The following is an 18,275-nucleotide window of genomic DNA, read 5'->3' as shown; positions in this document are numbered from 1 at the left end:
ACTTTCTATAGGATGGTACAAATAACCTACAGAAACAATATATATTTTTGGTTACATTCTGTCCTGAACAGGAAGGATAGAGTTGTAATTAAGGCAGAAGACAGGGAGTCAGATGACTTGGATTTCAATCCCAGCTCTGCCACAGACTTCCCGGGTGAAGTAGGGCAAGTCATATGGTCTCTCTGTGCCTCCATGGCCTCCTCTGTAAAACTGGGTTAATAATATCCCCTGCCCTCCTAGAACTGGCATGAGGCTACATAAATATTTTTAAAGCATTTTACCATCCTGAAGCAGAACCAAAGAAGTGCAAAGCACCATTATTATTTTTCCATGGGGTAATGGTTAATGACCTGTGAATCTCAACAGGTTTGGTTTAGATAAGCAGCTACAAATTTGAAGGCCAAATTCTGATCCTATCTATGCTGCTGTAAACCCAGAGTCAATTCACCGACTTAAGTAGAATGACACCGGATTTACAGTGGTCCTGGCATCATGCCCACATGGTTCCAGAGAGCTGTGAGGCAGCCCAACCAGTCGAACTCTGTAGCGTGGCTGCATCTGGCAAAATCCAGACGTGAACAGAGAGCCTGAGGAGGGGAGAATGCCGAGAGGAACTGATGCTGTGGCATAAAACCCTGCCTGGCTGTTCGCTTGCACCCTTCTTGAAATGGAACTGGTGCTGATAAATTCCCATGCACCTCTATGAAGATGTGCCATGAAGGCTCATTTAAAGAACAGGGTTTTGTGAATGAAAACACACTACATTATACAGCTGTACAATGACATGAATTCTGGGAACTCGCATAGTAATTTCAGAGAATCTCACTATTCACAGCCGCCTAAGGGATGGCTATTTTTTCTGGTGTTACTGCAGGTGGTTGCACAACACAGAGACTGGGTGTTTACTTGTCATTAGCACACCTTCCCTTCTCTCCCTTCCACTCATCCAGGCAGAGCAGTGGCGCTGGAAGAGTTTTTGGAGTGGGGGTGCTGAACTGCATCCCCCCTTACCGCTGTCACACCCCATGGAGCTGGAGCTGGCAGCCAGGACCCCGGATGCGGCTGAGCGGGACCCACGGCTGAGCGGGACCCAGGGCCGGCAGCTGAGTGGGACCTGGGACTGGCTGTTGAGCGGGACCTAGACAGCAGCAGGCTTGTTGACCGGGATTCTGGGTGGCAGGGGTGCCGGGCTGGCGACCGGGCACAAAACCTCGGGGTGCTGCAGCACCCCACACCCCTACTTCCCATGCCTATGATGCAGAGCATTACACAACTGGCTTGGTGTATTTGCACCAGTATATTGTGGCCCCCAGTAGAGGCAGGATGCCAGACTAGATGAGGAATGGTCTACTTCAGACATAAGAATGGCCACACTGGGTCAGACCAAAGGTCCATCTAGCCCAGTATCCTGTCTTCTAACAGTGGCCAATGCCAGGTGCCTCAGAGGGCATGAACAGAACAGGTCATCATCAAGTGATCTATCCCTGTTGCCCATTCCCAGCTTCTGGCAAACAGAGGCTAGGGACACTGTTCTTGCCCATCCTAGCTAATAGGCATTGATGGACTTGTCCTCCATGAATTTATCTAATTCTTTTTTCTACCTCGTTACAGGCTTGGCATTCACAACATCTTCCAGCAAAGAGTTCCACAAGTTGTGAGCTGCATGAAGAAATACTTCCTTTTGTTTGTTTTAAACCTAGCGCCTATTAAGACAAATCCTGAACTCCTGAATTGCATTTTATACTGGCTACTACCCAAAACTCAGTTACCTGGTGCAACAGAAAACTACAGAGGATTTTTGTATAGAAGCCCATTCACTCTGGTACATTTACAACTGCAGTTGCAGGGTTAGTTTTGGTGTCACCCAGTACTATACCTAAACTGGCAAAACGTTCTATTTCAATAACTTAACTATCTGTACCTTAAAATCCCTCAAGCCCCAGTTCTTCTCAGATGCCTACAATACAGTGTCCAGCTGAGACTGGATAGTAGGTTGAGGGACAGTATATGATGTGAATTAATTTATTTTTAAAAACTATGTAATGTAAACATAAATAATGGGATAGATCCTTCACTGGTATACATTGACATAACTCTGCTGACTTAAATGGAGTTACGCCAATTTACACTGGTACAGGATATAGCCCAGAATCTGTCACAACAGAACAAACTGCTGGTCCATCAAATCTCAGACCCTGCCACTGGCATGGGCTTAAACCTGATGCCTTAGAGAAAGGCAAATACCAACTACAATACACCTGGCTCATAATGTGCGTAAGGGAACAATTCCTTCTCAACCCCCATAGCAATTAGCTGATGGCCTGAAGCTATAGATTTGATTACTCTGATCTTTGCCTTTGTAACCATGTCACAAGATTATCCAGCCCTTTAAAAAAAAATGAAGGAAGTGCCCACATCCTTCTCCAATTGTATTATCCTTTCAGTGGTTAGCAGTAAAAAGTTCCCATCTGGAATCCAGGTCACAGCAGATGATCAACATAAAAAAGCCTTCACAAGTAGCGCAAAAGAGCATTCTTTTGCAGGTTCGTATGGACAAGATCCCAGAAAAACAATTCTTCCTGGTGGTGTATCTAACACACAAGGAGACACTAGAAAATGTATTTTTTTTTGTTTAAACAAAAAAATCTTCCCCAATTTTTCCATTTCTCTTTTAGAACCCCATGGAAATTAAGAGATTAAAGCTCGTGAAATTTGAGAGGATTCACTATACACTGTCAGGTTCACTTTTAGGATGGGGGACTCTATCCTGCAAAGCAGTGACTCTGAGAAGGACTTTTGGGTCACGGTACATAATCAACTAAACATGCGATCCCACTATGACACTGTGATCAAATGGGCAAATGTGATCTTTGGATACATAACCAGCAGAATATTGAATAGGAGATGACATTAGCTCTGTATTTAGCACTAGTGTGTTCACTACTGGAATACTATGTCCAGTTCTGGTTTCACAATTCAGGAAGAATGTTAATAAATTAGAGAGGGTTCAACTTCAGGGAAGAGCCATGAGAACGATTAAAGGTTAATGGGTGACTTGATCACAGTCTATAAATACCTACCTGGGGAACAAATATTTGATAATGGGCTCTTCGGTCTGACAGACAAAGGTGTAACAAGATCCGATGGCTGGAAGCTGAAGCTAGACAAATTCAGACTGGAAATAAGGCATTTTCAATACTGAGGGTTATTAACCATTGGAAAAATTTACCCAGGGTTGTGATAGATTCCCTGTCACTACAATGTTAAAATCAAGATCCGACATGTTTCTAAAATAGATGCTGTAGCTGAAACAGGAATTAATTCAGAGAAGTTCTATGGCTTGGGTTATGCAGGAAGTCAGACTAGATGATCACAATAGTCCCTTCTGGTTTTATAATCTATGATCACATCTCTCTCACTGAGAGTAGGGCACCTACTGGAAGAAGCTAATCTAATTACTAAAGCTTTAATAGTAGCCTTAACCTCAAAAGTTCACCTGCTCACTCTAGATTCAGAGGTTCTATGCCATACCTGACTTCCAAATGCAGAACCAGCAAGCAGCGGTCAGCCATCTCTTGGAAGGACTTGGCCAGTTCACTCAGCGTTTGCATGATCTGTTCTGACACTGGTGGGAGGTCCATATTTGCATGGCTGTCCTGACCAGGTGACGGCGCTGATATAGATTTGAGAGAGAGAGAGAGTCTACGTATTAATGGTTGGGAATATATTTAATCAAACAGCTGTGTTTTAGCAACCATGTCATCTCATTTATTTCCACCTCATGCACATGCATTCTCATAGGTTTAGCTATGCAATAATGTTTAAGGTCCTGGAGTATATGAAGCAACAAACTGCTTCTGCAATTGATTAAACTCTAAAGTAAAGCTGAGGAGTTTAATCAACCACCAAAATCATTTGCTTGCAAGTATATTGCTGCACAATGGACGTTTCTGTTACTGGAAGACAAGGGAACATTTACAGCCAGTCCATCTCTCAGGGTACATCTACACAGCAGCTGGGAGGGTGATTCCCAACTTGGGTAGACAGACATGCACTAGCTCTGCGTGAGCTAGTCCATGTAAGTTTCCCCAAGCTAATGATTAAAAATAGCAGTGTGGCCGCAGTCGCATGTGCAGTAGGCTCAGGCTAGCTGCCAAAGTATGTACCTAAGAGGACAGGTGGGATTATGCACATGATGGTGCTGGTCAAAGCCACTCTGGCCACACGGATATATTTAATGCACTAGCTCGAGCACCCAAATTAGGTTTTGGGCCTCTTGTCCTTGGGGGTGGAATCTTGCAATTCTTCCACTCTGAAACTTGGGATCACTATCCCATATACACCAACCATTTACCACCTGCTGGTGTGACTGCATTGCTTCCCTTTGGGAACCTGTGACCAGTCTATCGTGACCAACAGCCTTCTTAAAACAATGTTTAGGTAATAGTGGGAATGAAGAATTAGTGAGAAAAAAACGGATTTTAAAACAAATCACTTGTGCATATATTTATCTTACGTACTGTCCCGTAATGGCAACCCAGCCAGGCCTAGCTTCTTCAGACACCCTGCCGGGCTCCTGGGTCTGAGTTTCTCTCAGTCTGGTTCCCTCCAGCATCCCTGCGAGAATGTCCTTATAAATCCTGCAAGGCCTCTTTGTTCCCAGCAACTTTTACGAGTGTTGGCAGGCTTTGGCCCTCCCGGGTAAAACCAGCTCTGTAGACTGCTGGGGGACCAAGCCAGAGTCATCAGAGCCAACAGCGCTGACACTGTCCCTTAAGCGCTCATAGGCAGAAGCTGATTAAGCGACCATCTTGAGCCATCTCCTTCCTGACTAACCCATTCCAAATGGCCACCTACTGGGAAGTCCTTAATCAAAGATAGTCGTATAGAAACCACCCTGTCAGAACCAGGCTGGCATACAGTCCTGTCATAAATGGATAGTTAAGAGTTAATAGAACAGAAGTACTTCATATCTCTTTTGCCTGTAAAGGGTTAACCAGTTCGGTGAGCCTGGCTGTCACCTGACTAGCGGACCAATCAGGGGACAAGATACTTTCAAATCTTGAGGGAGGGAAGTTTGTGTGTGTGCTGTTAGTTTTTTGGTGGTTGTTCTCTCTGGGTTCTGAAAGCGACCAGACGTGCAACCAGGTTTCTCTCCAATCTCTCTGATACAGGCTCTTATGTACTCAGAATAGTGAGTACTAGGTAGATAAGGCAAGTCAGGCTTATGTTTGTTTTCTTTATTTGCAAATGTGTATTTGGCTGGAAGGAGTTTAAATTTGTATTTTGCTGAAAGGATTTTACATTGTACTTGTATACTTAGGCTGGGAGGGTATTCCCAGTGTCTATATCTTAAAGACCCTGTAACATAATCCATCTTAAATTTACAAAGATAATTTTTACTGTTTTTCCCTCTTTAATTAAAAGCTTTTCTTGTTTAAGAACCTGATTGTTTTTTTATTCTGGTGAGACCTCAGGGGACTGGGTCTGGATCCACCAGGGAATCGGTGGGGAGAGAGGAGGGAAGGGGGAGAGAAACGTTATTTTCTCTCTGTGTTAGGATTACTGTCTCTCTCAGGGAGAGTCTGGGAGGGGGAGACAGAAGGAGGGGGGAAGGTGAATTTTCCTCTCTGTTTTAAGATTCAAGGAGTTTGAATCACAGTGATCTTCCAGGGTAACCCAGGGAGAGGAAGCCTGGGAGAGGCAATGGTGAGGGAAAGAGTTTCCTTTCCTTGTGGTAAGATCCAGAGGGTCTGGGTCTTGGGGGTCCCCGGGCAAGGTTTTGGGGGGACCAGAGTGTACCAGGCACTGGAATTCCTGGTTGGCGGCAGCGCTACGAGTACTAAGCTGGTAATTGAGCTTAGAGGAATTCATGCTGGTACCCCATCTTTTGGACGCTAGGGTTCAGAGTGGGGGCTTATACCACGACAAGTCCTAACGAAGTATTTCTATTTGTCACACCCCTCATTCCCAGAACACTAAACCATGCTGCCTTTCAGAGGAGTGTGTCAATTAGTATCTTAGGCTATGTCTACATTACGACCTAGGGGTGCAATTCCTCTGCTTGCATATATACACTCATGGTAGCTTGATGTGAATATAAATAGCAGTGTAGCCACAGTAACACAGGCAGCGGCAGTGACTACAAACCCACCTGAAAACAATGGGTATATACTTGGCATGGTTCAGCCAGGCCTCTGCTGCCCATGCTACTGTGACTCCAGTATTATCTCTCATTGGGCTACCATGAATATATGCCCATGAACAGGGAAATCACACTCTTAGGTAGCATCAATAAAACCACTAGTGAAAGAAATCACACACACACACTGCTTGGGAAAGAAGGCATGAATGCTACAGTCACTAAGGGCTTAGTGAAAAGACGGAGGGGACTGATTAAAGTCTTCTCTTGCCATGTAACCATATAAAACAAAAATAAAAACAACTTCACCTAATGAATCTACTCTAATTCTTAAGCTTCTGCATAAAATTAGAAGAGCCCCTGAAAATTTATTCTGTAAAGAAAGCAAATAAATGAAAAAAATCCCTAAAAACATCTAATGATTATTTGTAAGTAAAACAGACCGAGCTAAACACAGAAGACAGCAGCAAAATTAAAAAGAAATTAGCAACAATATAAAGAAAAGGATTGCACAAAGCAAACAACTGAATTGTGCATCTAATTTTACTGTAAGTGACAGCAAAAGAAAAATGTGCACATAGTGAAACAGCATAAAAATGGGAATTCTCTGGGAAGATTGGTTTATGAACTCTCCTCTAGGCTCAGTGAAATTTATGAACTTGGAGACAGTAGCGAGCAAAGAAAGTCAGAGCCCAGGAAGCAAAGACAAGTGAAAATAATTAACTAGCTCCTAAATGTCAAAGGGAAAAATACAAGGAAGTAACCCTGATGGAATCTGCTCAGGGTGATTGCAAACAAGGTTGGGAAGTGTGTGCATAACACACCCACCAATCTTTACAAGCAATATACAGCGTATTTATATATGCAGCTTAATATTCTCTTGGAGGTTTTCCATACAAGGAAAACGGTAATCAGCTGGGCTGCTAAGTCCCTATCTCAGTGTAAGCATGTTAATAGGGGATTCCAGGAAGGCGTTTGGAAAGACAAGTTAATGCTTTTCCATTTACACCCCGACCCTGTAACCTGCTGCGTACTCTCAACTGTCATTCATTTCAATGGGGGAGGGGTGCTCCCTGGATCTTGCAGGATCAGGTCTGAGGTTATTTATTTTGTCACAGTTTTAGTCAGAAAGTCTCTCTCCCTCCTTCCCGTCACCATACATAACTCTCTTCAAAGGGTTAAAAACAAACAAACAATCTTTCATTCAATTTATAATAAAATATTCCTTAAATCCATGGAAAAGGCTCTTGGATTCAGCTGCTCCCTGAGTCGGGGAGCTGCGCCTTGGGTATTTTAAATGCAAGAATCATTTTCCTTTAATCAGCTGAAGGTGATGGTAGGGCAGCAAGCTACCTAAGAAATCAGAATGGCCTGTTGCCGCTCGCTCTGCTAGTGTCTCCTTAGAGGGCAGGGAGATGGATGGCTGTGTCATCTGAAATACAAGACTCAGCTAATTTCCCTTGCTGTGTGTGTGTGCGCGCACGCACGTGTGTGTGCGTGTGTGTGCGCAACGCTTCAATTCATTTGCAGTGATTTAAGTAAAGATAGAAGTACATTTGGTGGTCGTGGTGAGATGGAAATGGGACAATCTGCTCTTTATTTAAATCAAATGTGGAAAAGTCAATTTGGGCGGCTCATTACACCAGACCGGCGGGTGGAGGGGTGGGGAGAAGGACCCAAGATGGTAGTTGCTGCTTTCAGAGGCTGTACATCAATTCCTCCCAGTTAAGTTGAGTGCTGCACTGCAGTGAGAGGTGGGTTTGGATTTCTACAGCTGGATGGTCCTTCCTGAAGATGTCTCTTTTTTCCTTTCCAAAAGGGGAGGAAGACATTAATGCAAGACGAACAATCACATTAAATTAAATCTTCAAAAAAACTATATAAAATTATGAGATTTTAATGACAAAAATATCTGGACTCTGGATCACAGAGAGATTAAGTGACATGTCCAAGGTCGCACAATAAACTTATGATAGAGCAAGACACTGAGTGAAGAGTTCCTAAGCCCCAGCCTAGTGTCTTAACCACAAGAACACATCCCCTTCCTTCCAGAATCAAGGTCTCCATAGCAGGATCTATTCCAGCTTGGCCTCCTTCCATTACAACAGGGTCTTAAGATACATTGTTTTGCATTTTCTCCAGCATGGTGTGCAACCAGCTTGTCAACACAGATACCTTCCTTCCTCTTCCTCGTTTTGTGTCTGACGGAATAGTTAGTTCAGCAGTGGAGAGACAGCCACTGAGCAGATCCTCTGTTCCTCCAGGTCTTGCTCTAGGCACCAGTAATTCCATCATCCCATATGTTCTCAGCCTATGTGGTCACAGAGAGTGGGTGGGGTAAGAGATACCCACGTCACTGAGGACCTTAAAGGTCCTGATCAGAGTCTTTAAACAGGATCTGGTATAGAAGAAGGAGCCAGTGCAGCTTACAGAGCGCAGGCTGACGAGCTTGGAGGCCTGTGGTAAATGTCACCCAATGGCAGGTGAACCCCATGCTACCTTTCAGAGTAGGGTGACCAGACATCCCGATAAAATCGGGACTGTCCCAATTTTTAGGCATTTGTCCCACGTCCCGATCGATCTTTGGTTGGAATGCAATTTGTCTCGATATTTTGCACTCTTGTTGTTTTTTTTTTGTTTTTGTTTTTGTTTTGTTCTGCCGGCGGGACTCCACTCCCCCCCTCTCCCACGGCGGGACTCCAGGACTCCATTTTTTTAATTTCCTCTCTCTGCTGGTGGGACTCCAGGACTCTGAGCTTTTTTTTTTTTTGCTGTGCCGGTGGGACTCCCTCCCCACCCCATGTGTCCCGATTATTTTCTTCATTCTATCTGGTCACTCTATTTCGGGGACAGTGCATAGGACTGCTCTTCCTGAAATGCTAATAGGAGATGCATTAGCAATGGGAGATGAATAGTAATTCGGCAAAGTAGCAGGTTGGGCAGGCACCCACGTCTTCTGCTGCTTGGTGGCACCTGCAAGGAATCTTGGCTAGATGGTCAGTTTTCTCTTTCAGCCAAAAGTCAGACCTGCTGGTCAACTAAATCACCCAGGCTTTTAAAATATTGTCCAGCAACATGACTGCTAAGCAATAAGTAACTGAATTTCCTTTGTCTGAACTGGGTTGGATTGTCCTGCTGGATAATAGGATTTTCCCTAGCCTGCTTCGGGTGCTGCCAAAACAGAGAGAAAAACAAAGAGAAGAAATGTTTCATTCCACCAAACTTCAGAAAAATAAATCCAGTATGCTGGTTGTCTCCAATGATTTCAATCATTTTGTAATTCAAAGTGATGCTGGTGCTTCTTGAAACACTGTGCCTTGTAAATCAATGGATGTAAATTACAAGACCTCGGGAATATTAAACAAAACCTGCAGTGTTCCACATATGCAAACCTATGTAACCAAGCAACACCTACATTGCAAGCGCTCTGCCCACTTCCTGCTTGATTAGAATGACTACTAGCAGATTTGAACGATTTAATAGCATTGGGGAGCAAATCAGTTTGGGATTACAGGCTCTGATTTAGCTATGGCACAATCTAAACCCGTGAAGTAAACCTGGCGTGTGCATGCATGCGTGTTTTCATATATTAGATAAAATATATTTAAAAAAATTAATGGTTTCTGTTTGCATTTCAGAAAAGAACATCACAATACAATTTTATAACTCTGCTAGAAGAAAGCTAGTGTTTGGACACATTCAGACACATGTCCATGATGTGGACTATAAGGTGGATAGAAAGCTGGCTAGATTGTCGGGCTCAAAGGGTAGTGATCAATGGCTCCATATCTAGCTGGCAGCCGGTATCAAGCAGAGTGCCTCAAGGGTTGGTCCTGGGGCTGGTTTTGTTCAATATCTTCATTAATGATCTGGAGGATCGCGTGGATTGCACCCTCAGCAAGTCTGCAGATGACACTAAACTGGGAGGAGTGGTAGATACACTGGAGGGTAGGGATAGGATACAGAGAGACCTAGACAAATTAGAGGATTGGGTCAAAAGAAATCTGATGAGGTTCAACAAGGACAAGTGCAGAGTCCTGCACTTAGGACAGGAGAATCCCATGCACTGTTACAGACTAGGGACCGAATGGCTAGGAAGCAGTTCTGCAGAAAAGAACCCAGGGGTTACAGTGGATGAGAAACTGGATATGAGTCAACAGTGTGCTCTTATTGCCAAGAAGGCTAACTGCATTTTGGGTTGCATAAGTAAGAGCATTGCCAGCAGATCAAGGGATGTGATCATTCCCCTCTATTTGGCATTGGTGAGGCCTCATCTGGAGTACTGTGTCCAGTTTTGGGCCCCACACTACAAGGATGTGGAAAAATTGGAAAGAGTCCAGCGGAGGGCAACAAAAATGATTAGGGGGCTGGAGCACATGACTTATGAGGAGAAGCTGAGGGAACTGGGATTGTTTAGTCTGCAGAAGAGAAGAATGAGGGGGGATTTGATAGCTGCTTTCAACTACCTGAAAGGGGGTTCCAAAGAGGATGGATCTAGACTTCTCAGTGGTAGCAGATGACAGAACGAGAAGTAATGGTCTCAAGTTGCAGTGGGGGAGGTTTAGGTTGGATATCAGGAAAAACTTTTTCACTAGGAAGGTGGAGAAGCACTGGAATGGGTTCCCTAGGGAGGTGGGGGAATCTCCTTCTTCACAGGTTTTTAAGGTCAGGCTTAAAGAAGCCTTGGCTGGGATGATTTAGTTGGGGTTGGTCCTGCTTTGAGCAGGGGGTTGGGCTAGATACCTCCTGAGGTCCCTTCCAACCCTGATATTCTATGATTCTGCCAGGGACATTAGGAACAGCCGCTCACCTTTTACTTCTCACTCTGTTCTAGTCTATATAGATTCTTGTACCGTGCACATAGCAGTAGTATCTGAGCACTTTCTGGTAGCGCACTGAGCAATGTGACTAACGTCTGTCACATATTGTTCTTTTACCCTCTTCCTGGGGGTGAAGCATATGTAGTGGAGTATTTTTTTTGGAGCTTTTTGTTATATGTTACAGTAGCGAAGGCAAGGACAAAAAGTGCACACAGAGTGGAAGGTGGTGCAGTGGATGATGGTCCTTAGCTGCTATGGGAGTTCACTCCACAGTCCTGGGACCAGAAAGATTTACTAATTGTCAGATGAAAACAGCAAATCACTGCAAGTGCTAACTACAAATAAACGCATGAGGAAGGATACTGTTGTGGTTACTGCTTTGGACTAAACTTCTAGAGGCCTGGGTTCAGTTCGTGGCTCTGCAACAGACTTCCTATGTGACCTTGGGCAAGTCACTGAATCTCTTTGTGCTCTAAGTCACCATCATGCATCCGATAAAGTGGGCATTCACCCACGAAAGCTCATGCTCCAATATGTCTGTTAGTCTATAAGGTGCCACAGGACGCTTTGCTGCTTTTACAGATCCAGACTAACACAGCTACCTCTCTGATACTTGAGATCTGTAAAATGGTGCTAATATTTCCTTTGCATGCCACGGCTATTTAGAGTGTGAGCTCTTTGAGTCAAGAAATGTCTCTCATCGTGTTTATAGTTTCTAGCATAGTGGGGCAGGCGCTGATCTCACTTGGGGCCTCTGGGCACTCGTGTAATAAAAATAAATACGAATAAACGGTATTTGACAGAAAAGGCCTGGTAAGGAGTGGGAAGAAATCAGACAGACTAGCAAATGTTTGCTTTCTAAAGAAGCAAACAGGAGGAGCACACACAAGTATGTACAATGGGCATGTGTCAGATCCGACATCAAGGATTTTTTTCAAGTAGATTTCTTAGGGAGAGGCAAACATCGGGAGACCTCTACGTTTTGAAGCCAGCGACAGGATGGTCATGAGATGTCTTTTTAGAATATCACAATTAGCAATGCCATCTTTCTTTCAATTAAGCCTCAGATCTTCACGCCCTTTGTCAGTCTGGGTACAGGAAAGAAACAGCCCTGGGTGATGTTGGTACATAACTGCTTCCTGGGGATGGATGAAGAACAGGCCTCCATGCTAATGGTGTTAGATCAGAGGTGGGCAAACTTTTTGGCCTGAGGGCCACATCGGAGTCCTAAAACTGTATGGAGGGCCGGGTGCAGTGTATTAAATTGCTCCCCGTAGGAATGTGCTACTTACGCTGTACTACTTATGACTGCTAGTCCTGGTGCTCTGAACAGCATGGTCAGAGGATAGGGAGTGAGGGGGTTAGATAAGGGGCAGGAGTCCTAGGGGGGGCAGTCAGGGGACAGGGAGTGGTTGGACAGGCGTGGGAGTCCCAGGGTGTGTGAATAGGTGTTGGGGCATTCAGGGGATAGGGAGCGGGGGGGGGTTGGATAGGGTGTGAGGTTCCAGGGGGGCAGTTAGGGGTCGGGGTTCCTGGGAGAGGGCAGTCATGGGACAAGGAGCAGTGGGGGTTGGATGGGTCAGGGTTCTGAGGGGGGCAGTCAGGGGGCGGGAAGTAGGAGGGGGCAGATGGGGGCAGGGTGTCAGAGCTTTACCGCGTTGTATGTGAACCCATGTTACATCAGGTCGCGTTACATCGGGGTAGAGGTGTAGTTAGGGGTGCTTAGACTGAGGGTTTGAGCCTACTTTACAAAGGCAGAACTGCACTACAACTACTTGTCTAAAAAAACTTGTCTTCCTACCTACCACGGTTTCCCTCTTGTCCTGAAAAAGCAATAAAAAAAGCCCCAATTGGCAAAAATTAAGCACTGCAGATCAGTACTCTGGCTTTCACTTCCGGAAACCTGGGTGACGATAGCTGTAGAAAGATTATTTAGTTAATCTTTTTAGTCCCTGACCCTGAAAACACTCATACATGTATGTTGCTTTACTCAGTTGAGTTGCCCCATTGACTTGAGATGACTCATGTGAGTAAAGCTCCAAAAGTGTACATTTGCCTGATCTTTAAAGGGCAGTTGCTCAAAGGAACAGGGAGAGGGGTGACACCACATACTTTTGAACATTTCAGCCACCATTCTGGCTGTGGGTCAGGCTTGAGTTTCACTAGCCAACGCAATTTGGGGCCCAGGTGTGGAATAGCAGGTGTGCTGCAGGTCAAGTCTTAGGTTCACTGGCACAGCGATGCTTGTAAGTATGGAGTCTTCACAGCACGTTGAGTACCTGGTTTATGTACCCTGCACAGTAGGCCAAGCCTGGTTTAAGTTGGCACAATGACTCTCTGTGCTATCGTGAGCATTAAATACAGACATAATCTCTGGACAAAGAGTCTGTGCAAGGCTCCAGGATTCCAGGAACATTTAACACACGCGTGCAAAAAGACCAAGGGACTGAAAATGACTAATCCACATTTATCAAGAGAAATATGAAGTGAAGACCATGGAGTCCGGCAAAAATAAAAAGGCACTTCTTTCCTGCATGAGAGGAGGAATTTCAAGGGCCAGGCCTGGACCTTACAAATAAAAGATCAGTGTAGGATGGGATTTTCTAAGAGCTCTGCATTGGTCAAACTCAGCTCTTATTGAAATCAATGGCAAAACTCCCCCGGATTTCAATGGGAACAAAGTTAGCCGAACACTGAGTGCCTTGAAAATCTCATAATTTGTGAGTGAATTAAATACTCAGACAAAGTCCATACAGGGCAAAGGAAGCAGCATGTTCAGCCTTTGAATGGGGAACATGTAATTTGCATTAACAACAGCATCCATCTAGCTAATTAAGGAACAGAATCTAGTCCTCAGCTGGAGGGGACCATGACCATAATAAAAGATCTTCCAGATAACAAGGGAACTCCGGGGTAAAGATCCTTCGAGCCCCCTACTGGCGTGTGTAGGGAAAGAGAAGTGAAGTAGAGAACGTGCTAAGAGCAATGGAAGCTATGAGCTTCCTCTCATAAATCTGTGTTTCTAACTACAAGTTAAAACTAAAGCAAGGGAGGAGAGAGGCAGGCCAGCCAAGCTGAAAAAGCATCGCAAACTCATTTGAGATGAGTAGTGATAAGCTGCCCAGGCTGCAGCCCCCATCAGTTCAGCAAACACTAATGATGAGATGAGTGCAGACTGTCACTGGGTGATAAAGAGCCAGCTAAACACTCTATTAGTTTTCCATTTTGCAAATTAATGTTCTTTATGGTGTGTGTACATTCGCCAGCTAATGAATTGTCTCGTTAGAACTGCCTGTGGTGCATCTCGGCTGCCTCTGCTGGCAGGCATAAATTTCACATGGAAATTAGCACTTTTAAAAAGGCAATAATTCCTTTAAAAGTGGTTTGTTTTCCATTCGTTTCTGCAAACACATTGCCTGGAGAAAGGGATTATCAGGGGAAAACACACCTCTGAGTTTGAAGGGAGGGAAAGAATAAGAGAGCAGCAGAACATTGTAGCCTCGGGGGAGTGCAAGCCGTTGAAGGTGAAGATACCCTCTGACTCACTAGACATTTTTTGAATCCGAGCTCCTGGTAGAGGATGGAAAGAAACAAATTCCTATTCTAAACAGAAATGAACCTAATGACCTACAGAGTAGATTTTCTTCATTGGTAAAAGCCCTCATACCTTATCTGCTCTTGCAGTACATGGATTTTATAGTTCTAGGGTTTGGACATACGAGAATCCCATTGCGTATGTCCGTTTGCTTGTGTACTGTGTCACTAGGCTAAGATGCACTTTGCATTCTAACTCCCCTGTTTCCTGTCACTTACACCATCATTTCCTGCCACTGCCCCCCAAAAGTTTCCTCTTGGGTTGAATTCTCTCATGTTTGGCTCAGGCCTGGTCTACACTGGGGGAGGGGTGTCGATGTAAGATATGCAACTTCAGCTATGGGAATACTGTAGCTGAAGTCGAAGTATCTTATTCCGACTTACCTCCCGTCCTCACTGCGTGTGATCGACGTCCACGGCTCCCCCTGTCAACTCTGCTACCGCCGTTTGCTCCCGTGGAGTTCCGGAGTCGACGGAGCGCGTTCGGGGATTGCTATATTGCGTCTAGATGAGATGCGATATATCGATCCCCGAAAAATTGATTGCTACCCGCTGATACGGTGGGTAGTCTGGACGTACCCTCTGAAATGAATTGGTTTGGAACGCTTAACAAAAAATCCCTTCAGCTGCTACTGAGTTAGCAGAGGCATTTTTCACCTGTTAAATGTTCAACACCTTCCTTCGCGTACGCTTGGCTAGCTCAAAAACAGCTGCAGGCTTCACCTGGCTAATTCACACTAAAAACTGGGGGTGAAATCCTGGCTCCATTTAAATCAATGGCAAAACTCCCAGTGACTTTCCTATAGCCAGGATTTCCGGGAAGAGTTCATTCCTTCCCTCACTGAACTCAATGGAGTTTTGTCACTGATTTCAATGGGAAGCAGACATGAGGACCCACTGAGGGTTGTTAAAATTTGTGAACAAATGCACAAAAGTGATTTTGAAAAACAAAGCCCAAGGCTGCTGCTTTACAAAATGCACCTTGCTCATTTATCAGAGGGTAGCCGTGTTAGTCTGGATCTGTAAAAGCAGCAAAGAATCCTGTGGCACCTTATAGACTAACAGACGTTTTGGAGCATGAGCTTTCGTGGGTGAATACCCACTTCCTCAGATGCATCTGAGGAAGTGGGTATTCACCCACGAAAGCTCATGCTCCAAAACGTCTGTTAGTCTATAAGGTGCCACAGGATTCTTTGCTGCTTTTACTTGCTCATTTAGTTTATGAAGAGTACTTGAGTTTTAGTTGTTTATCGCAGTACTTCATAGTATTCAGAATAAACATACGACGTGTTCCATAAAATTAATGAAATGTTAGTAGTTACTGACCAACTAACAGCACTGTCATCTCTGCTATGAAATCTTTGTGAAGAAGTGAAGTAAGAATATTGGGTATTTTGAGAGAGTTAAAGGGTTTGTGAACATGTGAATTTTAGCAAGATTCAGCTGTATGCTGTCTTGGTGAATTGCACTAGATACATATAGAGCCAGGTACCGGCCCTGCATGCCACTTTGATTCCAGTCCTGATCTTCTAAATGCTTACGACAGAGCATAGCACTCACCGGGAGCAGTCTCCACTGCCACCAGTGGGACCACACTTTGTAGTGACCACTGTCTGCAAGATCTGGCTCCAAGCAGGACACAAGACAGTAACAGATGACAAACAAGGGGGTTGGGACCAGAAGCATGAGGGCTACAACAGCAAGAGATAATGAAGATAAAAAGAGATGCTTTAGTTACACACACATCTTATTGATTTATAGATTCCTCTTTAGAGTGTATGTGATTTTGGACATAGTCATTTTTAAAATTTATTTATTTAAAAGGAACTAAATTAGTTTGAGGGAGCTAAGTGCACAAAGGTGGTAGGAATGGAGATCAGTGTTGGAAGACAAACTGAAAGTAGTGAGTCTTTCCAGGAATGATCTGGAGAAGGAGGGAGGAGGTTCAGGGGTATGTAGGGCTTCTGTTTTAGGGGGGTTATTAATTTGGGGGTTATTTTCAGCAATTTTTTAGTTTTATATAGATGTCTAAAAATCAGGGTGTTTTGGGGCTCTCTCTTTGTATATACTGTAATGAGCAATGCATATTACATTATATCATTATACATTATAGACATTATTCATTCCAGCAGCATATATTGTAATGCATAATCTTTTTGCAAAGTTTCGTAGTGAGCTTTAATGTAGCATTCTTTCAGACAGCATTGTGTTAAAACATACTAAGGAATCTTTACTGCAGGGTCTACACCAGGGGTTCTCAAACTGGTGGTCAGGACCACTCAGAGGGCTGCAATGTCATTACGGGGGGGTCACAAGCTGTCAACCTCCACCCCAAACCCCGCTTTGCCTCCAGCATTTATAATGGCATTAAATATATTTAAAAGGGTGTTTTGGGGGGGGCTCACACTCAGAGGCTTGCTAAGCAAAAAAGTTTGAGACTCACTGGTCTAGACAAATTAATGAGCAACATGTTAGTGTGCTTTAGAAATTACACCCCTGTACTCAGCATTACTGCACTGTGTAGACAAGCCCTTGGATACAAGTGACCATGTCTGGTGGTGGTGGTGGTTTTTTTTTTTTTAAATTGTGGTGTTTCATCAGTTAAAATCAAAAACCTGAAGTCCTATATGGATGCTACAGAGGAGCAGGGAGGCTATTCCTGCTTTAGGCGGCAAAATGGGACGAGGCAAAGTACCACACGTAGGAGAGGAAACAAGGGGAGTAACAGATTATCCCCCGACTTATAAGGAGCAGTGTAGGCCCAAAGTCACAGGCTGACTTCTCTGCCACCAGCACTAACTGGAATTAAAGCAGAGTTTGCAGCTTTCGGTTTTCCCAATTCTCACAAATATAATGTGTGTGCAGCCAGTCTTACTGCATCAACACCATGAAATGACCCTCTGCTGACAATGCTTGTCATAAATGGGTCCTCCTGGATCCCCTCAGCTGGGTTTGAAAACTGTTTTGACTCATCTACATCAGCAGTTAAATTGTTTCCAACACCAAATGAGGGAGGGTCAGGTGGATTGGCTGCTGCTGATCTTTGACACGAATGAGCCATTTTCCCATAACAGATGGACAGGTGAGCCTTATGCATGTACTGAACTGGATGTAGGGCATCAGTGGGGAAGAGGCTCCTGTATGCTGCAGTCCTTGAAGCTGGTGTCATGAAGACTGGCCTTGCATTCCTGGGGTCACAGATGAGGAATCTTTATTGGAAGACTGTTTGATTGCACTGCTAATTAGGTCACTTCTTTACATGACAATCCCCTGTGCTTCAGTGGGGGGGGGGGGAGAGGAAAGAAACTGGAACAAGAGTAATTAGTATCATCCTAACTTTCAGCTAAAGAGCTGAACCCCACGGTACCAGATCAATGCCCAGGACTGTGTGGCACAGCAGTATACATGTTGGCTAAGAAGAAAAGCCATGAGCTCGGTGGATCCAGGTCAGACAAACAACTTTCTAATCCTCTCACCATTAAATATTTGATGCAAATGGTCAAGGGGGTAAGGGCACTATCTGCTAATCTACAAGGGCAGTTTCTGCACAGACATATCAGAAAAGAGCGTTAGGGCACTGAATGAGGAGGGTAGATTGCTCTCAAAAAGGAATATCAGGACCTGGCTAACACAGCTGGCTGGAGATTTGGTGCCCAATTCCGAGTGGTCCAGAAAAGCAATGAGTCACTTGGATCACAAATGCCATAGAAGGACATATG

General features: G+C 44.5%; 1 protein-coding gene across 1 annotated transcript in view; it reads right to left on the bottom strand.

The window, feature by feature from the left end:
- The window catches only part of EXOC4 (exocyst complex component 4), a 632,193-nt gene that overhangs the window by 43,358 nt on the left and 570,560 nt on the right, over positions 1 to 18,275 (bottom strand). Inside the window, exon 15 of the mRNA XM_030575663.1 lies at positions 3,532 to 3,673. Within this exon, the coding sequence (XP_030431523.1) occupies positions 3,532 to 3,673 (142 nt within the window). The remainder of the gene's footprint in view (positions 1 to 3,531; positions 3,674 to 18,275) is intronic.

The sequence above is a fragment of the Gopherus evgoodei genome, chromosome 1 (genome assembly GCF_007399415.2).
Source record: "Gopherus evgoodei ecotype Sinaloan lineage chromosome 1, rGopEvg1_v1.p, whole genome shotgun sequence".
Classification (NCBI taxonomy): domain Eukaryota; kingdom Metazoa; phylum Chordata; order Testudines; family Testudinidae; genus Gopherus; species Gopherus evgoodei.
Note: the sequence above shows the minus strand (reverse complement) of the source record. Positions and strands in the feature narration are given on the sequence as shown.